This window comes from Odocoileus virginianus, chromosome 13 (genome assembly GCF_023699985.2).
Source record: "Odocoileus virginianus isolate 20LAN1187 ecotype Illinois chromosome 13, Ovbor_1.2, whole genome shotgun sequence".
Lineage (NCBI taxonomy): Eukaryota > Metazoa > Chordata > Mammalia > Artiodactyla > Cervidae > Odocoileus > Odocoileus virginianus.
Window position 1 is genome coordinate 62,125,785 of NC_069686.1, and position 27,078 is coordinate 62,152,862.

At 55.9% G+C, this 27,078-nt stretch overlaps 1 protein-coding gene across 2 annotated transcripts in view; it reads right to left on the reverse strand.

Annotated features, from left to right (window-relative positions):
- Positions 1-27,078, reverse strand: part of TFCP2L1 (transcription factor CP2 like 1) — a 76,596-nt gene that overhangs the window by 10,182 nt on the left and 39,336 nt on the right. The window contains exons 3-13 of one of the 2 annotated variants that reach the window (XM_020894731.2): positions 19,995-20,071; positions 19,346-19,451; positions 18,592-18,698; positions 17,014-17,166; positions 13,096-13,206; positions 10,318-10,409; positions 8,200-8,248; positions 8,023-8,116; positions 5,916-6,006; positions 4,945-5,048; positions 2,615-2,757 (exon numbers count right to left, since the gene is read on the reverse strand). In XM_020894731.2, the coding sequence (XP_020750390.1) occupies positions 2,615-2,757; positions 4,945-5,048; positions 5,916-6,006; positions 8,023-8,116; positions 8,200-8,248; positions 10,318-10,409; positions 13,096-13,206; positions 17,014-17,166; positions 18,592-18,698; positions 19,346-19,451; positions 19,995-20,071 (1,127 nt within the window). Of the gene's footprint in view, positions 1-2,614; positions 2,782-4,944; positions 5,049-5,915; positions 6,007-8,022; positions 8,117-8,199; positions 8,249-10,317; positions 10,410-13,095; positions 13,207-17,013; positions 17,167-18,591; positions 18,699-19,345; positions 19,452-19,994; positions 20,072-27,078 lie in introns of both variants that reach the window. The other variant, XM_070476330.1, reaches the window with a different exon arrangement.

Here is a 27,078-nt window from a genome sequence, read left to right on the forward strand (position 1 = left end):
GTATGCGGAGGGGAATGTGGAATTAGTTCACAAAGGGGCTTCTAACAACACTGCACTAACCTGAGTGCAGTATTGAGTATTTTATTCTTTAAACTCTACAGATGAGCTTCCTATACTCTAAATATGTATGCTATATTTCACAATACACATTTAAGGAATATGAAAAATACACACACCTACCTAAACATACCACAACACACACACTGGCCCACAGGACAGCAAAACCCCTTTACCAATTAAAAAGTGCAACCTACATTTTATTGCCTGCTCTGGCTGACGGCCCCAAATCCTGCACATCCATCCACCTGTCGACCCCTGCCCCTCCCCCAGGCCTAATGACGCGTGAAGTACATTTACGCTGTGCTGCCGGCCCATTCCTTCGGGGACTCTTGGCAGCCCCATCACTGGAGCCTGCCAAACCTGACGCAGGGCCCACACGGGCTTAATCAGTAACCGCCTTGTTTAATGAAGTGCCCTTGCACCCCAGGGGCCGGCTGTGCGACTGGCCGGGCTGCCTCCAGTGCTCCGGGCAATTAAGAACCAAAGGTTTCCAATTGATTCGAGGTTAAGAGGCAAGGGGACTTCGGAGGAATTAGAGTCACCTACTTAGCGGAGGTGGCGTTGAGGTCTGTTCTCTGCTTCACTGGCTTAACTGCCTGCTCTGGGGAGGCATGGGGCAGGCTGGGGAAGGAACCCCCTTGAGGGACTGGTGAAATTGCAAGGGTTCCATGAATTCTTGGCTTTTGTCTTCACGACAGAAATGTGCTGTGTGTGAGATCAGACCACTGCCTGATGCTCAGGGCTCTCTAACCTTCCTGGCTCTTCAGAAGTACGTGCTCAGGCCAGTAGCTCTGGGCTTCGTGTGCTTTATCCATGAGATGGGGGCTGAAGAACAGCTACCCTACATTTGAATGTGATGGTGTGAAAGCAATTCTGAGTTGACGACAAAAATAACAAGTTACAGATCAAGTCCCTTGTTCGAATGGATCCTCGGTGTGTGTTTTAAAAACCCACACCTACACACACTCTGGCAAGCGACAGAGACACAAAATTATCCTCCATGACCACATCACATCTAATCTAAACTCTTCAAGGAAAAGAGAGAGGGGAAGAAGAGGGCCTCTCATGCTTGCCTTCTTCTGGTTTATGCTGCCTGATTTCTTACACAAATTGTGAATTACTTTCTAATTAAAAGGAAGGAAAATATCACTGTGTCCACTCCCAGGATGAAACTCCCATGAAACAGGGGACTCAGGACTCCTGTGTAGGGCGCTCGGGCAGTCATGATGACAACATTAGTAATGCTACTGATGATGACAGTTCATGAAACATGCAGATCATTAAAAGCCTTACACGTTATATGTTCTCGGATTTAAAACTCTCTCTGCAACACTTTATTCCCCCCCAAAAAACAAATGCTTACCTAATTAGCTAATTTAGCATCTTCTGGTACCTGCCACTGTTTCTCATTTTATCCTTACTACAACCTGCTCTTTGGGTAGAATTATCCCCATTATGGAGACATGGAAACTGAGGCTCAAAGACACTACATAGATTTGCCCAAGGTCACCTGGCTAGGAGGAGCCAGTCTAGGCGGAGACTTCAGCTCAATTCCAAAGCACACCTTCTCCTGGACCACCGTTCCTGGACTGTTTTCTCCATCACCCTCAGCAGGTTTCCCGTGAGTGGGTGGAGGGTCTGCTGCAGGCTGGGCTGGGGTTCTGCCCCTGCTCCCATCAGCACAGCTCTGCACAGAGGCCTCATTTCAGGAGTGGTCAGAGAGCCTGCCGTCTCAAAGCTCGAACTCTGCTGCTCTGGGCCACCTGTGTTTCTACCACAGCCTGAGCTCTTGAGCTGCCCACCCCGGGGCCAATTATGCAACCTCTCGGTGCCTGCTTCCTATCTGTGAAATGGGCTCAGGACAGCACCCACCTCACAGGGAGGCTGGCAGGACTAAATCAGTCCCTTAGAAGGCTGCACACACATCGTGAGCACTGCCGAAATGCTAACACTCCTCATCAACATTATTATTAAGAGAGAGGGTCCAGCATAGGACAAACTCAGACGCTTCTGTTCTACAACACGCAGGAATGCTGAGCGGCATCAGCAAACCCGTTTGATGACCCCGCCCTGCTGGAGCCAGCAGTGGAATCTGATCACTCTGGGGCTCTGTGTCCTCTCTCAGGGGCTGCCTGGGCCCTGAAGAGGCTTGTGTGGCCAGGGACAGACCCTGGAAGGCTGTGGCACCTTCACCACTCAGCACAGGACGCTTCTGTTACCTAAGCGCCACGTCATCTTATCAACCCAGCCCATCTCACCTCCCCCAGCGCCTGCCGCCTGCCCCGATGAGCACCTGTGTCCTCACTGCCATGACTGCAGTGTCCTGAGGCAGGGGTGCAGTCTCTGCGGTGGAGGGAAGACAGCTATGCCACGCCTGGTCCTGGCCTCAGACCCCTCTCTCCAGGCTCTCCCGACAGACCCTACTGCTGAGAGCAGGTGGCAGGCGGATGAACCCCATCTTCAGGCTAAAGTCACCCCCAAGCCCTGCTGGGCATGGTCCTGCGCCTGCCCAGAGCCCCAGGCCGGCTCCGCGGGGCAGGGCCCCCGCGCTCACCTCGTTGCTGACCAGCACGTGGATGCCCGTGGGGCCCTGGCGGTACACCCGGTGGATGTGCTGCGGCGAGATGCTGTAGAGGTTGGCGATCTTCTCGATCAGCTCCAAGGTGGTCAGCTCCTCCAGGAAGATGGCGTGGTACACTGGAGGGCGGAGGACAGGTCCTTCTATAGAACAAGCGTCTGCTTTCAAAGGAGCCCACCTGCCAACTCCCCCCCTCACCCCCTCTAATCAAGAACCAGCCCAGATGGACTCTCAGATCTGGTTGTCCTGGGGGCATCTCTGGAAGCCACAAGGCCCCTGTGGGGCCCTGCACCAGGTGAAAAGATGCCAAACTGTGTTCTTTATCTCTGTTTCAGCCTCTCCTGGGGAATTCGTGTAAAATGGAGAATCCTTAGATCCACCCTGGACCCCAGGATTCCTGTCTCGTTTGGGGGTAGAGGTTGGAAGGGGAACAGCTGGCTGAAACCTGCATTTTTTAGAGACTTCCAGAGATTCTGAGGTGTGGCCTGCTGGGTACCCTACCATGGGCAGGTGGAGGAAATCCCGTGTCTGCGTTCCTTCCCTTCCATTGGATAACTGCTACCTGACACAGCAGAAGAGAGAAGCGCTGGCCCCCGCCCTCCTCCACAGCACTAACAATACCCGGATGGAGCACCGTGACCCAAAAGGGTGAGGGGGTGGCGCCAGGAGCGTCACCAGACAGCTGGGATAACAGTGACCATGGGGCTGGTAGCAACACGCAAACCAGCTAGGGAGGAGCAAACCCCACGGGTGATGGGGGAAGAGGGGCAGACCTCAATGCTCAGGGGCCTCAAGTCCCTCAAAAACTAAGACACAGCTGGATTAAACAGGCGACCAAATGCCTCCCTCAACTAAAGGAAGAAACCCTCGGCTCCACAAAAGTGATCGGCAGCTCCGTATCCTAAAAGGTCACGGACACGCACGTGCACACACACAGTGGCCCCCCTTGAAGGAAGTTGCAGAAGCCACAGGGTTCCGGCCACACACAGGCTCGCCTTCCCAGGATTTTGCATGCTGACCCCTGCTCAGTCACCGCTCACAGAACGTGTTCATTGGGTAATGTTTCTTCCTGAACTAACCAGGTAAGAATCCCAGAATCTCTGCTCTAAGATTCCTTTTTATAACAGAATTCTCATTATACTTTCCCCCCACACCCCAACTTTTCAGAGCTAGTTCCACTTTTTCTTATTTTACTCCTCAAATAAATCGGACTGTGGGCATCAAAGAACCAGAGGGATTCCAGTTTAGCCCTGTGGCTGTAACCTTTCATCTCTGGCCTTTCCTGCCCCTGGAGGAATGTGGAGGTGACCAGTACTGCTCTGAACAGCGCATAGCCAGCCACCCACTACTCAGAACTCCTGTCATCTTGTTTCTCGAGTGAGGCAACAAGAGACCCTCGAGTGGGTCAGCCTAAGCTCAAATCCTGAAGCTGCCACCCCCGGGAAGCCACACCTTGGCCCTCTCCAGACCTCTGAGCCTTGGGGTGTGGGCTGGGGCGCCTGCCTGCTTTTTCCACGTGCACAAGAAACCGTGAGACTCAGGCACTGTCCTTCCCAGACTGACTGCAGGCGGAGGGCTGGACACCGGCACACATGTCCCTAGGCCTGGACGCCAGCTGCTAGGGGCCGGATATTTGGATCCTGCCTCTGCCACTAGACATTGGCCTCTCAGGGCAGCCTCTGTGCCTGAGTTTCCCCCACAGCAAATCCTGAGTGGTCCCTGTCTTTTGGGGTGTTGGGTCCCTTGCGGATCTGGAGGGGCATGTGGCAGAGTGGGGTGGGGGGCAGGGGGCTCTCACTGCAGACCACACAGAGTCCAGACCACGCAGGGGGAGCCAGACAGCTTGTCAGACTCAGTGCTTAAAGATGCTCAGAAACAAGGTGCTGAAAACTGCTAGCCCCAAAGAACCATGTGCCCCGGAGGTGCTCTAAGACCCTCTCGGGCAGTAGCCAAACCAGTAGCTGTTCACCCAGCTGCGCGAACACAGGACACACTCCTGGGAATACACTTGTTAGGCGGCACCTGTCACCAGCCAGGGAGCCAGAAAGCCCGACTCCCAGTTCTCCCCTGAGTAGCTCGGTGACATCGGGGGCTACATCTCCTCTCCAGGCCTGTTTCCCCAGATGGGACAGCAGTACATGCGACAAGACCTTCTCAGGGATGATCGCCACCTTACACATTTCAGTCCCAGGAGGAAGCACAGCAGAACCCGTCCTGCATGCGAGGCGGATCAGGGGAGACGCTCTCCTCCCCCTGTGGCTTTGCTGCCCTCTCACCAGCCCGGGGAGGGGCTCCCCACCACTCACCACACAGGTTGGGGTCCCCACCGCCGTCCCGCTTCTGCTGCAGGGGCACGCGGCTCTGCTCCAGCTCCTGGCAGACGTAAATGGTCATCTTCGGCCTCACATTCCTGGCGGGAGGAAAGGAAGTCGTGGGCAGGCAAGGGGGACCGAGCTCATTATTCCAGAATGTTCCAGAACACAGGGTGGAGAGAACAGCAGAAGGGACTTGGGGGAAGAAAGAAGGTTATGGGGCTACAGCGTGCCTTCCTCCTCCGAGGAAGGAGCTGTCAGGGAGAGAATCCCATCCAGGTGAACCTTGAGAGCTTCAAGCAGACTTGCTGGATGGAGACCAGGGGATGGGCCAACCCCCCAACCCCCACCTAGGACCTGCAACTTGCAGAGTGGGCTCTGCCCACAGAACCAATCTGAAGATACGAGGTTCTTCAGGGTGATAATCAGAGCAAATGCATTCTTCGGCTTACTCTGAGCTCACTGCATCCTCACACATCTATGGAGGAGCCAGGACCACTGTCCCTCATTGTACAGATGAGGAAATTGAGGTTCACGGGGGTTAAGGGCTTGGCCCAGTTTCCAAGTCCCTAAGAGGCAGATGTGGGATTCAAACCCAGACACACCCTCTCACTCTCAGAGCAGTATTGTCCATGTGTGACTATTTAGACCACTCCATCCACACCTGCCCCCTGCCCCCTGCACTGGGAGGACGGGGCAGGCATCTCAGAACCCACAGCCAAGAGGTGGAGACTCAGAGACCACCTCTCTCCGGAGGGAGTGGGCCCCTAGGCAGGGTGGATTGCAAGCCAGGGCAACTCACCCTCTCCAGCACGGGCTCTGGCCCCCACCCCGCTCCTGGCACCTCCTCCTGCACTCACTCCCAGAGGAGCCCAGATCCCACTAGCTAGCCCACCAGGTGTCCAAGGGGCTGAGAGATGCAGGCCACCAGCCATACCCTGCCTCCAGTGGGAACTAACACCTACCTGCCTTTGATGGCATTGAAGAGGCGGATCCCGTCTGCAGGGCCACAGATCTGGACCAAGTCGTCTCGGGACATCTTGAGCAGGTCAGCGCCTGGGCAGGTAAATGGGGCCGGCCTGTTACACGGTGACCGAGGCCTGAGGCTGTTACACGGCCACCTTCCCTGCCGACCCCAGGGCAGGGAAGAGCCAGCCTCCGTCTCAGGAGGCATGGGTGTCCCACAGAGAGAAATGGCAAGAGCTAAACAACATCAGATCATAGCCCAAGAGGTGTCAGAAGTCGACAACGGGGTTCACAAACTCAGCAGAACTGACAAGCCTTTGCTGGTTAGTCATTCTCTCTACCTGGGCCTGACCCTCCCTCTGGGACTTTTATTAGCATCACTGTCCATGATGTATCTTATCAGCACGTGGCACTGATCATATGTGTACCTGCCTGTAGGCAGAAACTCGTGGCTCTCTGGAGGCTGCCGGGGAGCCTGCACACCCAGACACCCATGCACCTGGCACCCGGATCAAGATGCAGGACATTCCCACCAGCTCATACACCCTTTGTGCCAGCTTCTACCCCTCTCCCCACCTCTGGGAAACTGCTGTCCTGATTTCTCACACACACAGGGGCTTCACTTGGTTTTCCGTTCACATGGCACTCATATGAACAGAACTGGAAACTGCACTTTTCTCAGTCTGACTCTCCCTCCAAGTTCCGTTTAAGGTTCATCTGTATTGCAGGCAGTATGAATCATTCATGCCCACGTTTAGATAGTACTCATGACATGAATACAATGCCTGTACCCTCTCTCTGCTGATGGGCATCACGGGTGCTCCCAGTTTGGGGTGATCATAATCAGTGGACATGGTCCTTTCCTCAAAGACCAAACAGCCCCCAAGAGCCTTGAGCTCACGTGGACTCTCCAAGGTACAAGGGTGACATCAGCCTTCTGCTAAAACCTGGCCAACAGCCACATGGTCCAGTTACAGCACCTACCCCGTTTCCCTGCCACAGTTAAGGTACAGTTTGGGGTACACTTCTGCAGTCACACTGGCTCCCCTTCCATAGGAAATAAAAGCCACGCCCTCACACTGTTGCACCAAGGTCCCTGGGCACCTCTCCGACCTCACCTCCTGTCTGACCGATTCAACCCCATTACCTGGGCCCTCGCTCTGTGGCCACACCGGGAACTTACACTTGCCCTCTGCTTGGAAAGCTCATCACCGCCCCCCCACACACACTTGACTCACATGCTTTCCAGGATTTCCTCAAAGACACCTCCCCCACGAGGTCTACACTATACCTTGCTTAAGGTGCAGGCGCCCTTGGCCCTCCTCCCTCCCAGTCTCCCAAGTCCCTCCTCCAAGCCTGCCCATCACAGAAGGGTCACAGCGCATTGAGACGGGCAGTTTACACCTCTGCACCAACTCAGAGCTGCCCAAGGCTGGAGTCTCTGCCTGACCGCCCTCATCCCGTCCACCCCCAGCACAAAGGATGTGCCAAGAAGAACTGGGCTCAAAGATGACTGTTGGGGTGCTGTTTCCCTCCTGCTACCACAGATGTCCTTGGCAGCCACTCCTCTGGTTCCAGCCAACACCGACTCCCTGTCACTCTGGACTGCCCGGGGGCAAGGTTCATGGCTCAGTTTCCCTGTCCTCCACCACTGCCAGCTCAGGGCTGCTGTCTGATGGGCTCATCAGCAAGAGCTTGAAAAGCCTTTAAAGAAGGAAGAGCCAGCTTTCCCTTCTCACCTTGACTGCGCCACCGCCTCCCACACGGCTTACCTGGCGACAGCGTGATGAACGGCATTTGGGAGGAAGAGGCCAGGAGGCTTGCTGAGTACACCCTGGCCTTCTTGGCTAAGGGGCCCCTCCAGGAGACACGTGGCCGACCCCACCGGCAAGGAGCAGCTTGAAAAAGCTCCCAGATGGTCCTCCCTTCAAGCCCCGAGCAGGCAGACACCCCAAGGGCAGGCCCGCCCTGGGCCCAGGGCCAGCACACGTGAGTGACCACACGCCTCTGTGTCCCCAGGACAGACCACAGCCGCTGGGCGCCCAGGGCCCGTGCTGAGTGTTCCGAGACCGCGGTAGGTCCTGCGCGCCGTTCAGAGATGCTCACCCGAGAAGCTGGCGAAGAGCCGGCAGAACTGGGAGAACCTGTTGCGGTGGAGCCACTGCTGGGCGTCCTGCGTGGAGGCCGAGGGGAGCAGGTGCTGCGGGCAGAGAGCACAGGCTTGAGGGGCGGTCACTCTCCCCCGCGGGAGCGGGCGGCCAGCACCCCACCGCACTCACTTACATCGCTGCCCACGGGCAGGGCCTCCACCGGGTGGGTCGGGGAGCTGTTGCTGCAAAGGAAAAGGAGAGGCGGTGAGCAGCCAGGATGCTCCTTGCTGGCCTGCCCTTCCCACCCCTCGGCTCTGGGGCTTGCTGGAAATGAAGCAGGGCCTCGAGAAAAACCCAAGCAGGAGCCCTGCTCCGTCCCTGGAAATTCTTAACAGAGCTTCCGGTGTGGACAGGGTTCTGATGAGCTACACACCCCTATCCCTGCTCTAAGGCTCCGGGCTTGTTTTGGCCAGATTTCATGGTCCCCACGCTGAGCCCCAGTCAGAGGGAAGGGCAGACTGACCTAGGGCCTGGAGCCTCACAGGGACTTGGTGCTAAGACGGCAAAGGGCCAGCCACACCCAGGAGAGGGCAGAGGAAGCCCTGGGGAACCATTCTGCAGCAACAGCACCCACAGTTTGGCATCCACCGGGAGAAAAGCTTTCTCACGGCTTTCCCCCAAAGGGAGGCAGAGACCTAAACACCTGGGCTTTTAAGCCAAGAGAAAGACAGTCAGAGATGACCCTCCCAGATGGACAGTGGCAATACTACAATGTGAGTGGACCTGGTGTCACTGACCTGGCCACTTAATATTGTTCAAACAATAAAATTTACATTGTGTGTGTACGTGTGTATGTGCGTGTATGTGTGCACGTGTGTGCACGCATGTGTGAATGCTAAGTTGCTTCAGTCACGTGACTCTGTGACCCCATGGAGTGTAGCCCGCTAGGCTCCTCTGTCCATAGGATTCTCCAGGCAAGAATACTGGAGTGGGTTACCATGCCCTCCTCCAGGGGAATCTTCCTGACCACAGATCAAACCCACACCTTTATGTCTCCTGCACTGGCAGGCAGGTTCTTTACCACTAGCGCCACCTGGAAAGCCCACTGTACCACAATAAGGAAAAAAGGAAAGACCTTTGCAGCAAGGATTCCTAGGCCAGTCATCAGTGACTGCAGATACAGGTGATCTGGGTCTGGGGGTACCAGGACTCTACACATATTCCCCTGACCGAGTGTGGAATTCATACTCCCATGGAAGTAGGGAAACTGAGGCTGCAGGAAGTGAAGGAATCTGCCCCCAGAGAGGCGCAGAGTTAAGAATCTGCCTGCGGTGCAGGAGACCTGGGTTCGATTCCTGGGTTGGGAAGATCCCCCGAAGAAGGGCATGGCAACCCACTCCAGTATTCTTGCCTGGAGAAACCCACCAGAAGCCTGGTGGGCTACACAGGATCACAAAAAGTCGGGCACAACTGAGCGACTAACACTTTCATTTTTTTTCACCGCCTGAATAAAATGCAACAGCCCTTCCTGTGCCCGCTTCTCAGTGAGGACTGTCCTTACCTAGGAAATCAAGTTCTTGTCTGGCTTGCCCATCAGTAAAGTTCTCTGCCAAGCAGGGGCTCTGAACAACCCATGTGTTCCACATGCCCCTGTTAAACCCTCCTGGCACCCTCCCTGCTCCCACCACCAGGGAGGGCAGCGTCACAGTGACGCCACAGGATGGGAGGGGCCTCCTGGCACCCTCCCTGCTCCCACCACCAGGGAGGGCAGCGCCGTCAGTGACGCCACAGGATGGGAGGGGCAGCTGCCTGCTGGTCCCTGCACCTCCGCCACCCTGGGGTCGGCACGGCCTGGGCCTCGGCAGAGCTCGTGCCCAGTGGTGGAGTCGCTTCTGTGCTGCGGGGCCGGACACCCAGGGGGGGCGGGGAAGGTCCTGAGCTGAGCCCCTCTGCCCAGTGACCATGCAAGGCCTAAGAAGCCCCTCCAGCCACTGCGGGGTCCAGACGTCCACCTCCTGAGGCCCCAGCTGTCTAGGAGGTGGCCCGGGAGTTGGCAGGCTGGCCCACCTTAATTTGGGGAGGGAGTGGGTGCTGGGTGCTTAATTACCCCACCCGTCGGCCTTTCTAGAAGTGTAATCAAGCACGAAAACCTGTACGCATGATGCTAAACATGGTCATGAACACCAGTCAACCGCCCTGAAACCCAGCTGATGCTGGGCTACAGGAGCAGTGAAGACCCAGAGAGGAAGCTGGGGAATGAGTCCGCGCCTGTGGTCACTCCAGGGACCACAAGGAGAGAGGGTGCACGTACCCTTCGCCGAGGCCAAAGCTGTTTGGTGAGCCGTTGTAGCTTGGGGATGAGGCACTGTTCACCTGGTAAACCACGTCAGGCCACGGGGAGCACTGTGGGAAGGCAGGACAGGGTGACAGCGGTCCCCAAGCCCCCGTCCTGCAGACGAGACGAGCCCAGCTCCCCCAGCCCTCCCACCGGCTTGAAATCAGCAGCACAGGGTGACAGCGGTCCCCGAGCCCCAGTCCTGCAGCTGAGACGAGCCCAGCTTCCCCAGCCCTCCCACTGGCTTGAAATCAGCAGCACAGGGTGACAGCGGTCCCCAAGCCCCAGTCCTGCAGACGAGACGAGCCCAGCTTCCCCAGCCCTCCCACCGGCTTGAAATCAGCAGCACAGGGTGACAGCGGTCCCTGAGCCCCAGTCCTGCAGATGAGACGAGCCCAGCTTCCCCAGCCCTCCCACCCGGCTTGAAATCACAATCTTTCAACACCCGACCCACGCTGACCTGGTATCCAGGGATGGGCGGGCTGCTCGACCACACCAAAGGAATCAGATAGGGCCATGAAGAGACCTCGTCATCAGGAGGCCATCCCCAGGGCAAGCAAAGCATGACACACGTCTGTCAGAGCTTCCAAGCAGCGAAAGCAAAGAGGGAAACCTCATCGGTGCAGGACAGGCCAGGTGCCCACAGGCAGGACTTGCCCACGCAGACAAATGGGTGTAAATGCAAGAAACAGGCGGCACTGGGCCACTTCCAACAGAAAACCACCGACAAAGCTCAGCATTACTAATAGCATGTCCTGATGGGCCTCAGATGACAGGGCCAGGCACCTCCACACTGGCTTGCAGCAGCCTGTCCCCAGCACAACTCCACGGGTATTTTAACAGTTGAGGCATCCTGCTTGGAGCCGAGGGAGATAGAGCAACAGAAATGACGTGACCCCCAAATGCCAGGAACGTCTTGTGCTGAAGCCTAAACGAACACGAAGGAGCCCCCCGAAGCAAGCCTAGACCTGTGGGTGCTGCCTGGGGGGTGGGGGACCAAGCATTCACCACTTCCTTTTTCTGCGATGACCCTGCTCTGGACACGGTCAGACGGAAGCATTCCTGAGACTTACGATCACCCACCTGACCACAGAGAGGGTCAATATTTAACTCTGTTCTGAGTGAGGGCTGGAATGTGCTGGTGCCAAATCCTGGAGCCCTCGGGGGTAGGAAAACTGATGAGCTGACAAGAGAGGAGCCGGTAGCTCCCAAAGTTACAGACTGGGTGGCGATTTCAACACCTGGCCAGGGAGAGGGGCTGGGACATAGCCTGGAGCACCCCGGGGACCGTCCTCCAGCAGGGAAGCCAGGGGAGAGGCAGGCACCAGAGGCCGAGGCCCAGGTTGGAAGGAGAGGTGGCCGCAGACAGGACTGGGGAGCAGGGAGGGTCCCCAGGGCACATCCCCAGCATGTACCAAGCCTGGGAAGAGCTAAGCGTCCACGCGCTGCCCCTCACCAGGCACTGCTGGCTCAGACCAGCTTCCAGGGGGCAGGGCTCCTTCTGGGCCAGGGCTCTCGGGCACCGTCAGCCTCGGTCCAACGAGAGGCCAGCGTGCGTCTGTCTGCAAACGAGGGTCCCTGCTCTCCTCTTGCAAACACTCGTCTGCAGATGGCTTGTGTGTCTCCCTGTCACACCCACGCACACACCCTCACATACACGCACAGCTCCTCAGACAGGACCTACTCACCGGTCTCTGAGCCACCCTGTGTCTGGACCTCCCCCTTAACACAGACTTAACCCCACCACGGTCAGCACTGGGCCTCAGGCATCCACGGAGGGCCTCCCGAGGAAGTCAATATTCAGCAAGCACACACACCACCTATTAGCTGGCCTGATCACAGGACACAGCGGGGAAGAGTTGTTAAAACCAAAAACAGAGCCCAGTAAACGCAGCAGCAGCAGGAAGGGCCCGTGACAGGAGGAAAAGGAGCCTGCGAAAGGGAGCATCCCAGACGGACCCTGGGTGGAAGGACAGAGCAGGCTGGTGTCGGCATCTGGGTGATGAGGAAATGCACCCCAATATCCACCCCAACAGCCAGAGAGTGAGTGTTACCCCCTTGCACCCAGCAACCCCTCTCTGAGGGCAGAAGGTGCATTCTTTCCTGGTGGAGAACTTCACGTGAACAAGGCGTTCACAGTACCCCGTGGGAAACAGCAGGAGCCTGAGAGCAGGCAGTGCCCACCAGCAGGCCGTCCACACAAGGAAGGCCATGGAGCTGAATGAAGAACTGGAAAGCTCTTTATGATCGGGTAAGAAACACCAGGAAATAGTCAACCTTAGAACGGTGACTGTGTGTGTGTGTGTGTGTGTTCGTGTACTGTTGGGGGAAAGAAAGCACCCATGGGGCAAACTTGTTTGATTTCCTTCTCAGAGAACGTGGGGCCTGATAGAGAAGGACCCAGGGTCACCTACCGCCCTGGGGAGAGAGACCGAGGCTGGAGAGTGCTGGGAGGGACATTTTCTGATGGAGATTCTTATACCTTTTGAATGTGGACCACATGAATATATTATCTATTAAAAAAAAAAAAAACCTAATTTTGAAATGTGCCAACGGCAGCTGAGAGTTAGAAGGTATTTACTTGTAAAACATGTCCCTGGACACCAGGCCTCAGATGACAGCAGTTCCAGACACGGGAACACACCGGGGCTGAACGGCGCTCTCAGAAGCAGCATCCGCCCCAAACGGGCACTTGTCCCAGGATCTGACAGTCCCCTTGCCCCCCACCCCCGAGAAGGAGGCCCCCCAGCTCACCTCTGAGAGGATGGTGGTCTCATAGGATGGCTGGTACTTCTCCTTCTCTTGGGCTGTTCTCTTCTCCATCTTCTCCCGGTCCGTCTTCTGCTTCCGGTCAGCTCCCTTCGGCTGCAAGTTTAGAGCACAGGGGCCCAATGAGCTCACAGCCGGCAGAGGCAGCTGTCTGCGGGATGTCCAAAGCTGAGGGGTGGCCCCTCACCCCAAGCAGGGCCTCGTGGACAGGAAAGCTTGTCTCTCACCTCCCAGGCATCCGACACATGGTCCTCCTGCCTGGAACCCTTGCCCACCCCAAGAGAGCTCAGAGCCCACTACTGGTCCTTCAGAGACTCACGGGGTCCACTCAGCTGCCCCGGCAGGCACGCTTGGGGCAGAGCTTTACCACTGGCCACTTGCTAATGGAAAGGACCCCTCAGGAGCCTTCCTTGGGTTCCCCATGGAGAGAGACAGGAAGCGGACAGCAGCTAGGAGCTGCTCCTAGGAGCCTAGGAGCTGCTAGCCAGGGCTCCATCTACACTTGCGGTCCACCTCTAAGGCCTCCTTGCCCCTAACACTTAGGGCTCCGGGCACACTCCCAGCTTACAGTCTGCCTGCAGGGTAACATCCATCCTGACATGGCCTGTCTTGGGCGCCCAGCGCACCTGAGGAATTCACAGGTGTCCAGGCCTCACAGGTACTACTATCGGCCTCATTTACAGATTAAGGAGACTGAGGGTCCAGTGATCCATCGAGAATGGAGAGGAACCACGTGCTGATCGAGTCAAGACTCCAGGTCAGAAGCCCAGCTGGGCACAGCCACCATGCTGGCTCCAGCAGGCTCAGCTGATGGGGAATGCTTGGACCACGAACACTATCTCCTCCGGAGTTCACAGCCTGGTGGGTGGGGTCAGATATCAAGACTCCGAAGGGCCCTGAGCTGAGGGTTTTATTCTGCACGGGGCAGACCACACGAGGTGAGCAGCCAGGGAAGAAAATCCACCCTTCCACTCCACGGTGCCTTTGGGGTCATCCTGGCGGGCACTCTCCTCAGGCTGCAGCTGCTGACTCCCAACTCAGGGGGCGTTAGGAAATAGCCTTTGGGGGGACACCCAGGCTGGAGGGAGGGAGGTTTGCTGGGGGTCCTACAGGGACATGAGTGACATCTGGTATTCAGCAGGAGAGCCAGGCGTGCGGCAGCTGGACCCCCATCGTCTGGTTTCTCTGCCCCACCTCCACCCTGTCCCAGAAAGGAGGCCCTTCCCCGGCCCAGAAGCATCACCAGCAGAGCGTGGCTGAGCCTGCCTGTGGGGGACACCACTCAGCCCCAGGGAGACCCCTGCAAGGAGTCAGCAGGAAAGGGAGAGTCCCAAGACATCCCCACAGAGCCCCAGGGCAGCAACCCAAGAATCCAGGGGCTTCCTGGTAACCAGGGTGACCTGAGATGGGGAGCTGCGGGCAGTGAGGCAGGGCTCTGCCTGGCCCTGCTGCACACCTATCTCAGCTGCTCCTGTGGGTGGGCGGCCAGGCCACCTCAGGGATTCCAAGGAGCTCATTTCAGGTGACAGGGCTTTCCTGGTAGCTCAGATGGTAAAGAATCTGCCTGAAATGCAGGAGACCCAGGTAGGATCCCTGGGTCAGGAAGATTCCCTGGAGAAAGGAACGGCTACCCACTCCAGCATTCTTGCTTGGAGAATTCCACGGACAGAGGAGCCTGGTGGGCTACGGTCCACGGGGTCGCAAAGAGTCGGAGACAAACGATGGAGCCACTAACACTGTTGCTTTCACTTTCATTTTGGGTGACAGATGCTCCTTCCCTCTTGCAGGAGATGCCAAAGCAGCTGCCAGCTCAATTCCCTCAATGAGGCCTGGTGTGGTGTTGAGGAGCCAGGTAGGGCCCTCATTTCTGAGTGTCCGCCTTGAGGTGTAAGAGCGGGGGCTGGCAGGGGCCATGGGGAGGACTGGGCATCCCTGGCACACACTGCCCCCCCTCCTGCTGCCCGGCCCCGAGCCAGATCTCAGGGCACTACACTGGATGCACCCCGCCTGAGGGCAGAAGAGGGCTGGTGGGATGTGGTCTGCACACAACCAAGAGAGGGCGGGACTGCAGGGCAGGCAGAGACCACCCACTGTGCAGTCTCAGAGCTGTCCAGGGCCGTCCAGCTGTCCAGAATCAAGGACCCAAGACCGGAGGCACCGGTGAACAGGATTTGCAGACTAATGCTCTCCAAAGATGGCCCCATCCTAACTCCCAGAGCCTGGGAGGATATTACCCTAGGGCACAAGAGGGCAAGGTTGCAAACGGAATCGGGATTGCCAACAGTGAGAGACGAAAACAGGAAGGGGAGTGTGGACCATCCCAGTGGGCCCAGCGTAATCGTGGAGGCTTAAAGTGTGTGTTGGGGGGAGCATGGAGCGATCGGGGTGATGCTAGCTTTGAGGATGGAGGAGGGGCCACGGGCCAAGGAATGCAGATTCCTCTAGAAGCTGGAGAAGGCAAGGAAAGAGATTCTCCCCTAGGGCCTCCAGAAAGGAATTTAACCTTCCTGACGCCTGACCCCAGCCCAGTGAAACCTGTTTCAAACTTCAACATTAAAAGAGAATGTAGTACTAAGCCACTCAACTTTGGTAATTTTTTTTTTGTTTTTAACATCAGGAGGGGCATATAAATATGGGGGAGAAATGTAGCTTCCTTCGGAGGCCAGATTAAAGGCGTCACCACGCTGAAGTAGGTTTCTGGAGGTGCCACCGCTCCGGCAGCGGAGACAAGCTCACCTGCACCAGCACACAGAGCCTGGCCAGGTGGCCACAGCCCCCAGGTGGCCAGACACGACCAGTGGGGATGAAGCTGGCTGCCCGGCCGTGTGGTCACGTAGGGGCAGACACGGGCAGCTTCAGGGCCGCCCCATCCCGTCGGGAAACAGGCCCATGAGCCCTCTGCCACCAGGCTGATAGTTCCACCCGTGGGCGCTCATTTCCACATCCATCCCCAGCTCAGGAACATCAACACTGACCCAGCTTCTTCTGGGACAGGCCCTCGTTTCTACAGCCCCTCCCTCTGGCATCTCCAGCTCCAGCAGATGAAACTCTATCAGTAAGTCCCCAGGTCCCTGACTGTGAAAGACCGGGAGGAGAGGGGAAGGCACCAGGGCCGGTCCCAGGTATCTGCTGGGATTCCCCAGGCCGGCAGGCAGGTCCGATCTGCTGGCAGAGGGACCAGTGGTCCTGCTCGGAGCAGGTGCACCCACCGGAGAGCGACGTGGACTCTGCTGTCACCGCCCCCCCCAGAGCCACCCTGGGCTGCGCCACTGGCAGGCATTCTTAGGAAATAATCCGTCCAAAGAGATGGGATGAGAAAGAAGGACAGCCAACTGCAGGGGGTGAGGCAAGAAAGGAAAAGGGAGGCGGTGCCAGGAGGCCACTGCAGAGGGACGAGGGCCTTGGGGCCCCAAGTAACAGCATCCCCTGGGATTGACAGGTGCACACTAACATGTGTAAAACAGACAGCCAACCAGGACCACTACCGCCCAGGGCACTATACGCAAAATTCTGTGAGAAGCTATAATGGAGAAGAACTGATAACATATAACCGAATCACCGCGCTGTACATCTGAAACTAACACAACTTTGTAAATTAACTATACCGCTACAAAAATTTTTAAAAAATAACATCCATGGTCAGGGCCTTCAAAGGGGGTCTCCTGACTTGTGTTTTTAAGGAGAATCTGTGGTCAACGCGCTTGGGAGGACACCTGAAATCTACAGCTGTGCCCATCCCACCACTCTGGCCAGGCAGAGCTGAGCCCGGCCGCCTGCGAGGGTGAAAGAGCCGGGGCAGGAGCCCCTGGCTCCCGGCCGCTGCGCTCATCGCCGAGCTCTGGGGTCCCGGCCTCCAGCCCTGGGCTGGGGTGGCGGTGGGCGGGGCGCTGGTGGCCGTCCTACCTTGAACACCTTGATCTGGCAGCTGGCTGAGTGCAGGTGCTCCGTGTACTCCCCATTTTCGCTCTGCTTGAAGGTGTCGATCTGCACCCGGAAGGGCACCCCCTTCTCGCCCCCGTGCTTCCTCGGGGTGAACTCGGTGCTGATGCAGTGCACCTGCGGGGGATGGGGCAGGCAGTTAGCCAGAGGTGGGCGAGGGGGGGCCTGAACCCCCAGGCGCTCCCCCGCCAGTAGACGTGCCCACCCCACAGTCAGACCCGCCTCCACCTCCCCGCGGTCCCCCAGCGCCGGCCACTCCGCCAGGCCACTGGCCACCCCCCACAGCCTCTCACTTCCATCCTTTGACCTTGGAGGTCCTGCCTGACCAGCCAAGTCCTTGCCATTACTCCAGGCCCACTGACCCCAGCAACTCCCCCACCCCGGGACCTCTGCCTGGACAAACCCCAGAGGCCGCAGAGCAGGGACCACAGCTTAGTCCCGAGGAGCCGAGTCCCTTGGTCCCAGGTTACTCAGGCCAGGCCAGAAGCTAGAACCGCTTCTTTACTTCTGGTACGTGCCTGCTACACAGAAAGCACGTGACGTGTACTGGTTGCTATAATAATGTAATCACATTGTCCTAATATTGGGCTGGCGAGAAAGTTAGTTGCAGTTTTTTCCCTAAGGTGGTATTAAAAATCAGAACAAACTTTCTGGCTAGCCCAATACAAATACATGTTGTTGTAACATTAAACAGTAACATCATGTTACTCCTTTTGAGATGCAATCGAGCACTGTAACTACGCAAGGCGAAAAGGTCGCTCACTCTCACTGAGTGATACTGCGAACCAGGCCTTGCGGTCCTGGCTCTGTTTTCAGTCTCTGATTTACAAGCCAGGGAGGAAAACGAAGAAGCTCAAAAAGGGGCCCACAGTGAGGGAGAGAGCCGGGGAGCCCAGAAGCACAGGGCCCTGGCCATGCCCCCGGCCAGCTGGGCCCGCTGAAGCGCTTGCCACAAGGGCAGGTCCATAGCAGAAGCTCTGATGGGCTTCCCTGGCGGCTCAGGTGGTAAAGAATCTGCCTGCAATGCAGGAGACCCGGGTTCGATCCCTGAGTTGGAAAGATCCCCTGCAGAAGGAAATGGCCAACCCACTCCAGTATTCTTGCCTGGAGAATCCTATGGACGGAGGAACCTGGCGGGATATACAGTACATGGGGTTGCAAAGAGTCGGACACAATTGAGCAACTAAGACTTTCACTTTCATACCAGGAGCTTCAGAATTAAACATTTAATAATAGAAACAGTTATGAAAAAAAAATTGTACTTCAAATTATTTATGCTAGGACTCAGTTACTGTGTAAAAAGCTTACATATTGATAAGAAACACCTACACAGAAGTCTACAACATCCCAAATCTTCTTCCGAGCCCCAGTGACCAACCAGTCTCATGGCTCTGGGCCCCACTCACCCTCCCTCTCAGCCTCCTTGCCTGCAGCCAAGGGCAAAAGCCCATCAAGGCCCCACGCATGGATGGTTTTGAGAAATACACGATGGACCCCCAAAGTTCTGACTTCCCCACAGAGGGCAACCTCCTTCCTGCTCACCTGAATGAACGCAGACGCTCTCTTTGAAGGATCCCACAAAAACTCGACTGCATTCAGCTGGGTCGGGCTGGCCCTGGGGTCCAAGATACCAACAGACAGTGGAATATCTGTGCACACACACACACACACAAAAGTGCAATCGTCAGCCACTCCCAATATTTCGGGAAGGACTCCTATTACAGGTCGAAACTCCTTACACAATTTGAAACACCAAGGGTTCTGAAAGCTAGGTTCTGCAAAGCTCACTTGGCAGAATCCTGACTTGAATCTCCATGAAGCTATTCCGAGCCTTCGCTCCATTGCCTGTCGTCACTCTATATGGCTACAAGAACATGGCCTGTTGGCAGTGTGACCTGACTGTGGGTCGACACAGCCTACTGTTATTCCAACTTCTGAATTCCAAAACCCACCCGGCCCCAAGTTTTGTGAATAAGAAGCCTGTGGACCACTGCCTGAGCCCTCGGCGCATTTCCGTTGCCCCCTCTCTGATGCCCATCCTGCCCTCCATCAAGTCAGGATCCTTCTGTGAAGGCTTCCCTGCTTCTCACTTCCTGACGACAGGTCCTTATTCCTAAATGCACCCCCACCATGTACACCCCAAAAGGGGTACTCGCTGAGGGCAGGGCTGATGCTGTGGTCACCTCCACCAGCTCCCATGGAGTTTCACACAGGGCAGAAGTGTGGCAAGAGGCCCTGCACACGGCCGGGTCCGGATGGGGCCCAGGAAGAACCGCCACTCAGCCCAGAAACCCACCGATGTCCAGGATCCGGTCCCCGGGCCGGCTCCACCGCCAGCCCTCCAGCTGCTGGTGCTCCGTGTACTGCAGGCGGCGGTCGTGAAACAGCACGCGGATGATGCTCTGGGGGCCAGGGTGGGGTGACCGGGGGGGAGAACAGTGAGTGTGGGGCCCAGAGGGGCCCGCAGGAACCTACCCTGACCCCCCCCCATCAGACAGATCTCTCTTCCTCCAAGGCCCGAGGTCTGAGGCCTTTCTCCCGAGCCCCTCATGTCACCCGTCTCTCCTCGGAACCCCAACAATACGAACAACAGCACAAACAGCAAGGGATGCCCTGCTCTCAAGGGGCTGCTGTGTGCTTCGCACACATGGGTCATTTACAAACCTTCTGTGCAGGTGAGCAACCTGAGGCCCAGAAAACACTGGGAAGAGGCAGAGCCAGGCTGCAACCCGAGTCTGTACGACCCGGCCATCAGCTCCCAGCACTGCCGGCCTGACCAAGGCCCCTCAGACCACACGCTCCAGGGACCTGGAGCCCACCTCTGTCCCTGGAGCCCTTCCCAAACCTCCCAGGCACTCCTGATCCTGAGTGCAAGCCCAGGTATTAATTAGGCCCCCAAGAAAGCACCCCCAGGTGCCCAGGCAAGGTGCAGACTGGAGCCTTACCTTCACATATTTTGTGTTCAGATCCTGAAAATCTCCCAGTTTCCTGTTTTCCAGCAGTCGGATTTCATAAGACTGACCTGGAGGGAGGTTAATGGTACATTTTCCACTTCTGTTTTCAAATTTGGGGCTTCGCCACGCTAGAGGCCTTCTCAATGCCCACCCAGGCCTCATGGCTCTGCGATCAAAGCAGAGAAGAAAAGCCAGGGACAAGAAAAGTTCAGATCACACTACGGACAGGACACCCCATTTGTCCATCTGACCTGGCAAGGGACCTGGGGCCCCCCAGGTAATGCACATGACCCCTGGAGACAGACAGCACCTCTACAGCTTTCAAAGACAGAATACAAAACAATACAGTTAGGATTACATTTACAGAGCACAACTTTGTATTTCTTTATAAAGAACATCTCCCACACACTCGGATGGAGAACACAAATACTTAAATCTACATTTAATAACTGAACAGATGGACCCTTTCTGAGAGCAGGTTTAAAGGAACGAATAAAAACCTGTTAAACATTGTCTCTAGCTGCAGAATGAAGAGCATTTTCTCAAGCTAAAAGAATTTCACGTATTTGAAAGGTGTGGGGATTCTGTTCAGGGACATGTAACCAGAAAGAGCCAGTTAAAGAATACAGATGGGGGAAAGATACATCCATAAGAACAAACTTAAAACCTCAAACTTTAAAGTATCTATGAGTTCCCTGAAGAAAACTCCACACATTTTACTGGAAGATAAAACATACCTTGAAAAAATACAAGACAAGACATTCCTAGACAGAAAGACCACCTATCAAACAATGTCAACGATTTCAGCGAAAGCTCTAAAACACTTCGCTACACATTGCAGCTTAACAATGGATGTGTTGCAAATAAGAACAGATGATTTTATCACTGGTCTTGGTAAATCCAATCAAACTCTGTTAAAATTTTTATTTTTAGGCTCACAAGAAGTTACAAAAATAGTACACAAAAGTCCTGAGTATCATCCCCTAGCTTCCCCCAGGGGTGGCATCTGAGTTCACTATGGTACATTATCAAAACTGACCATGGCACAGTGCAATTAACTAAACCCAGACCTCACTCAGGTTTCCCTGGGTTTCGCAGATTTAATCCAAGTTACCACTAGATTAAAAAGTTAATTTCCTAGAGTTTTGTGTTAACATGAATGACTGTTTATCAGACACTCAATGGGGAAGGACTGAACCTAAATCAATGAAAGAAAAAGAAACCTAATATAGAGAAAGACACAGATATAGATATAAATGCATCTAGGAGCAGCACAAACCCAGTGGTTAACAGGGTTTGTTATATATATCTAAAAAAGCAACGATTAGACAAATATTAAGATTCCCTAGAGTGGGTTGAATTGTAGCCCCCAAAAGACATGTCCATACCCTAATCTCCAGAACCTGCGAATGTTATCTTTGCTTTGGAAAAAGTTTTTGCAGATGCAATTAAGTTAAGGATGTTGAGGTGAGGAGAGATGATCCTGGTTTGTTCTGGAGGTCCCTCCATCCAATGACAAGTGCCCTTGTAAGAGGACACAGAGAAGAGAAGGAGCAGGGAACCATGGAGCAGGGAACCATGGGAGCAGGGAACCATGGGAGCAGGGAACCATGGGAGCAGGGAACCATGGAGCAGGGAACCATGGGAGCAGAGAACCATGGGAGCAGGGAACCATGGAGCAGGGAACCATGGAGCAGAGAACCATGGGAGCAGGGAACCATGGAGCAGAGAACCATGGGAGCAAAGAACCATGGAGCAGGGAACCATGGAGCAGAGAACCATGGAGCAGAGAACCATGGGAGCAGAGAACCATGGGAGCAGAGAACCATGGGAGCAGGGAACCATGGGAGCAGGGAACCATGGGAGCAAAGAACCATGGAGCAGGGAACCATGGAGCAGAGAACCATGGAGCAGAGAACCATGGGAGCAGAGAACCATGGGAGCAGGGAACCATGGAGCAGAGAACCATGGGAGCAGGGAACAATGGAGCAGGGAACCATGGGAGCAAAGAACCATGGAGCAGGGAACCATGGAGCAGAGAACCATGGGAGCAGGGAACCATGGAGCAGGGAACCATGGAGCAGGGAACCATGGAGCAGGGAACCATGGAGCAGGGAACCATGGAGCAGGGAACCATGGGAGCAAAGAACCATGGAGCAGGGAACCATGGAGCAGAGAACCATGGAGCAGAGAACCATGGAGCAGAGAACCATGGGAGCAGAGAACCATGGGAGCAGGGAACCATGGAGCAGAGAACCATGGGAGCAGGGAACCATGGAGCAGAGAACCATGGGAGCAGGGAACCATGGGAGCAGGGAACCGTGGAGCAGAGAACCATGGGAGCAGAGAACCATGGGAGCAGAGAACCATGGAGCAGAGAACCATGGGAGCAGAGAACCATGGAGCAGAGAACCATGGAGCAGAGAACCATGGGAGCAGAGAACCATGGAGCAGAGAACCATGGAGCAGAGAACCATGGAGCAGAGAACCATGGGAGCAGAGAACCATGGGAGCAGGGAACCATGGAGCAGAGAACCATGGGAGCAGGGAACCATGGAGCAGAGAACCATGGGAGCAGGGAACCATGGGAGCAGGGAACCGTGGAGCAGAGAACCATGGGAGCAGAGAACCATGGGAGCAGAGAACCATGGAGCAGAGAACCATGGGAGCAGGGAACCATGGAGCAGGGAACCATGGGAGCAGGGAACCATGGAGCAGGGAACCATGGGAGCAGGGAACCATGGAGCAGAGAACCATGGGAGCAGAGAACCATGGAGCAGAGAACCATGGGAGCAGGGAACCATGGGAGCAGAGAACCATGGGAGCAGGGAACCATGGGAGCAGAGAACCATGGGAGCAGGGAACCATGGGAGCAGGGAACCATGGAGCAGGGAACCATGGAGCAGGGAACCATGGAGCAGGGAACCATGGAGCAGGGAACCATGGAGCAGAGAACCATGGAGCAGAGAACCATGGAGCAGGGAACCATGGAGCAGAGAACCATGGGAGCAGAGAACCATGGAGCAGAGAACCATGGAGCAGAGAACCATGGAGCAGAGAACCATGGGAGCAGGGAACCATGGAGCAGAGAACCATGGAGCAGGGAACCATGGGAGCAGGGAACCATGGGAGCAGAGAACCATGGAGCAGAGAACCATGGAGCAGGGAACCATGGAGCAGAGAACCATGGGAGCAGGGAACCATGGGAGCAGGGAACCATGGGAGCAGGGAACCATGGGAGCAGGGAACCATGGGAGCAGAGAACCATGGAGCAGGGAACCATGGGAGCAGAGAACCATGGAGCAGAGAACCATGGGAGCAGGGAACCATGGAGCAGAGAACCATGGGAGCAGGGAACCATGGGAGCAGAGTACCATGGAGCAGGGAACCATGGGAGCAGGGAACCATGGGAGCAGAGAACCATGGAGCAGGGAACCATGGAGCAGAGAACCATGGAGCAGGGAACCATGGGAGCAGGGAACCATGGGAGCAGAGAACCATGGGAGCAGGGAACCATGGAGCAGGGAACCATGGAGCAGGGAACCATGGGAGCAGGGAACCATGGAGCAGAGAACCATGGGAGCAGGGAACCATGGAGCAGAGAACCATGGGAGCAGGGAACCATGGGAGCAGAGAACCATGGAGCAGGGAACCATGGGAGCAGAGAACCATGGAGCAGAGAACCATGGAGCAGGGAACCATGGGAGCAGAGAACCATGGAGCAGGGAACCATGGGAGCAGAGAACCATGGAGCAGGGAACCATGGGAGCAGGGAACCATGGAGCAGGGAACCATGGAGCAGGGAACCATGGAGCAGGGAACCATGGGAGCAGAGAACCACGGGAGCAGGGAACCATGGGAGCAGGGAACCATGGCATCAGGGAACCATGGAGCAGAGAACCATGGAGCAGGGAACCATGGGAGCAGGGAACCATGGGAGCAGGGAACCATGGGAGCAGGAACCATGGGAGCAGGGAACCATGGGAGCAGGGAACCATGGAGCAGGGAACCATGGGGAGCAGGGAACCATGGGAGCAGAGAACCATGGGAGCAGGGAACCATGGGAGCAGGGAACCATGGAGCAGAGAACCATGGGAGCAGAGAACCATGGAGCAGAGAACCATGGGAGCAGGGAACCATGGGAGCAGGGAACCATGGAGCAGGGAACCATGGAGCAGGGAACCATGGAGCAGAGAACCATGGAGCAGAGAACCATGGAGCAGGGAACCATGGGAGCAGAGAACCATGGGAGCAGGGAACCATGGGAGCAGGGAACCATGGGAGCAGAGAACCATGGGAGCAGGGAACCATGGGAGCAGGGAACCATGGGAGCAGAGAACCATGGAGCAGAGAACCATGGGAGCAGAGAACCATGGAGCAGGAACCATGGAGCAGAGAACCATGGGGAACAGGGAACCATGGAGCAGGGAACCATGGGAGCAGGGAACCATGGGAGCAGGGAACCATGGGAGCAGAGAACCATGGGAGCAGAGAACCATGGGAGCAGGGAACCATGGGAGCAGGGAACCATGGAGCAGGGAACCATGGGAGCAGGGAACCATGGAGCAGAGAACCATGGGAGCAGGAGAACCATGGAGCAGAGAACCATGGAGCAGGACCATGGAGAGAGAACCATGGGAGCAGAGGAACCATGGGAGCAGGGAACCATGGGAGCAGAGAACCATGGAGCAGGGAACCATGGAGGCAGGGAACATGGAGCAGGGAACCATGGGAGCAGGAGAACCATGGAGCAGGAACCATGGGAGCAGAGAACCATGGAGCAGACCATGGGAGCAGAGAACCATGGGAGCAGAGAACCATGGAGCAGGGAACCATGGAGCAGAGGAACCATGGGAGCAGGAACCATGGGAGCAGAGAACCATGGGAGCAGGGAACCATGGGAGCAGAGAACCATGGAGCAGAGAACCATGGAGCAGAGAACCATGGGAGCAGGGAACCATGGGAGCAGGGAACCATGGAGCAGAGAACCATGGGAGCAGGGAACCATGGGAGCAGAGAACCATGGAGCAGAGAACCATGGGAGCAGAGAACCATGGAGCAGGGAACCATGGGAGCAGAGAACCATGGAGCAGGGAACCATGGGAGCAGGGAACCATGGAGCAGAGAACCATGGGAGCAGAGAACCATGGAGCAGAGAACCATGGAGCAGGGAACCATGGGAGCAGGAGAACCATGGAGCAGAGAACCATGGGAGCAGAGAACCATGGGAGCAGAGAACCATGGAGCAGGGAACCATGGGAGCAGAGAACCATGGAGCAGAGACCATGGAGCAGGGAACCATGGGAGCAGGAACCATGGAGCAGGGAACCATGGGAGCAGGGAACCATGGAGCAGAGAACCATGGGAGCAGAGAACCATGGGAGCAGAGAACCATGGAGCAGGGAACCATGGGAGCAGAGAACCATGGAGCAGGGAACCATGGGAGCAGGGAACCATGGAGCAGAGAACCATGGGAGCAGGGAACCATGGGAGCAGAGAACCATGGAGCAGGGAACCATGGGAGCAGGGAACCATGGAGCAGGGAACCATGGAGCAGGGAACCATGGGAGCAGGGAACCATGGAGCAGAGAACCATGGGAGCAGGGAACCATGGAGCAGAGAACCATGGGAGCAGGGAACCATGGAGCAGAGACCATGGGAGCAGAGAACCATGGGAGCAGGGAACCATGGGAGCAGAGTACCATGGAGCAGGGAACCATGGAGCAGGGAACCATGGAGCAGAGAACCATGGGAGCAGAGAACCGTGGAGCAGAGAACCATGGGAGCAGAGAACCATGGAGCAGGGAACCATGGGAGCAGAGAACCATGGAGCCGGGAACCATGGGAGCAGGGAACCATGGGAGCAGAGAACCATGGAGCAGAGAACCATGGAGCAGAGAACCATGGGAGCAGAGAACCATGGAGCCGGGAACCATGGGAGCAGGGAACCATGGAGCAGAGAACCATGGGAGCAGGGAACCATGGGAGCAGGGAACCATGGGAGCAGGGAACCATGGGAGCAGAGAACCATGGAGCAGGGAACCATGGAGCAGAGAACCATGGAGCAGAGAACCATGGGAGCAGGGAACCATGGAGCAGAGAACCATGGAGCAGGGAACCATGGGAGCAGAGAACCATGGAGCAGGGAACCATGGGAGCAGGGAACCATGGAGCAGGGAACCATGGGAGCAGGGAACCATGGGAGCAGGGAACCATGGGAGCAGAGAACCATGGAGCAGGGAACCATGGGAACAGGGAACCATGGGAGCAGAGAACCATGGAGCAGAGAACACATGGGACCTGGAGCAACCATGCGGACCCTCAGGAACCAGCATCTGATCCCGAGTGCAAGCCCAGGATTAATTAGGCCCCAAGAAACCCCAGGTGCCCAGGCAAGTGCAGACTGGAGCCTTACCTCACTGATTTTGTTCAGATCTGAAATCTCCAGTTTCCATGTTTCCAGCAGTGGATTCATAAGACTGAACCATGGAGCAGGTTATGTATTTACTTTTTCAAATTTGGGGCTATCGCCACGTAGAGGCCTTCTCAATGCCCACCAGGCCTCATGGCTCTGCGATCAAGCAGAGAGAAAAGCCAGGGACAGAAAAGTTCAGATCACATACGGACAGGACACCCATTGTCATCGACTGCAAGGGACCTGGGGCCCAGGTAAGCAATGACCTGGGAGCAGACAGACCTCACAGCTTCAAAGGAACCATGGGACAAAAACAATACAGTTAGGATTACATTTACAGAGCACAACTTTGTATTTCTTTATAAAGAACATCTCCCATACACTCGGATGGAGAACACAAATACTTAAATCTACATTTAATAACTGAACAGATGGACCCTTTCTGAGAGCAGGTTTAAAGGAACGAATAAAAACCTGTTAAACATTGTCTCTAGCTGCAGAATGAAGAGCATTTTCTCAAGCTAAAAGAATTTCACGTATTTGAAAGGTGTGGGGATTCTGTTCAGGGACATGTAACCAGAAAGAGCCAGTTAAAGAATACAGATGGGGGAAAGATACATCCATAAGAACAAACTTAAAACTTCAAACTTTAAAGTATCT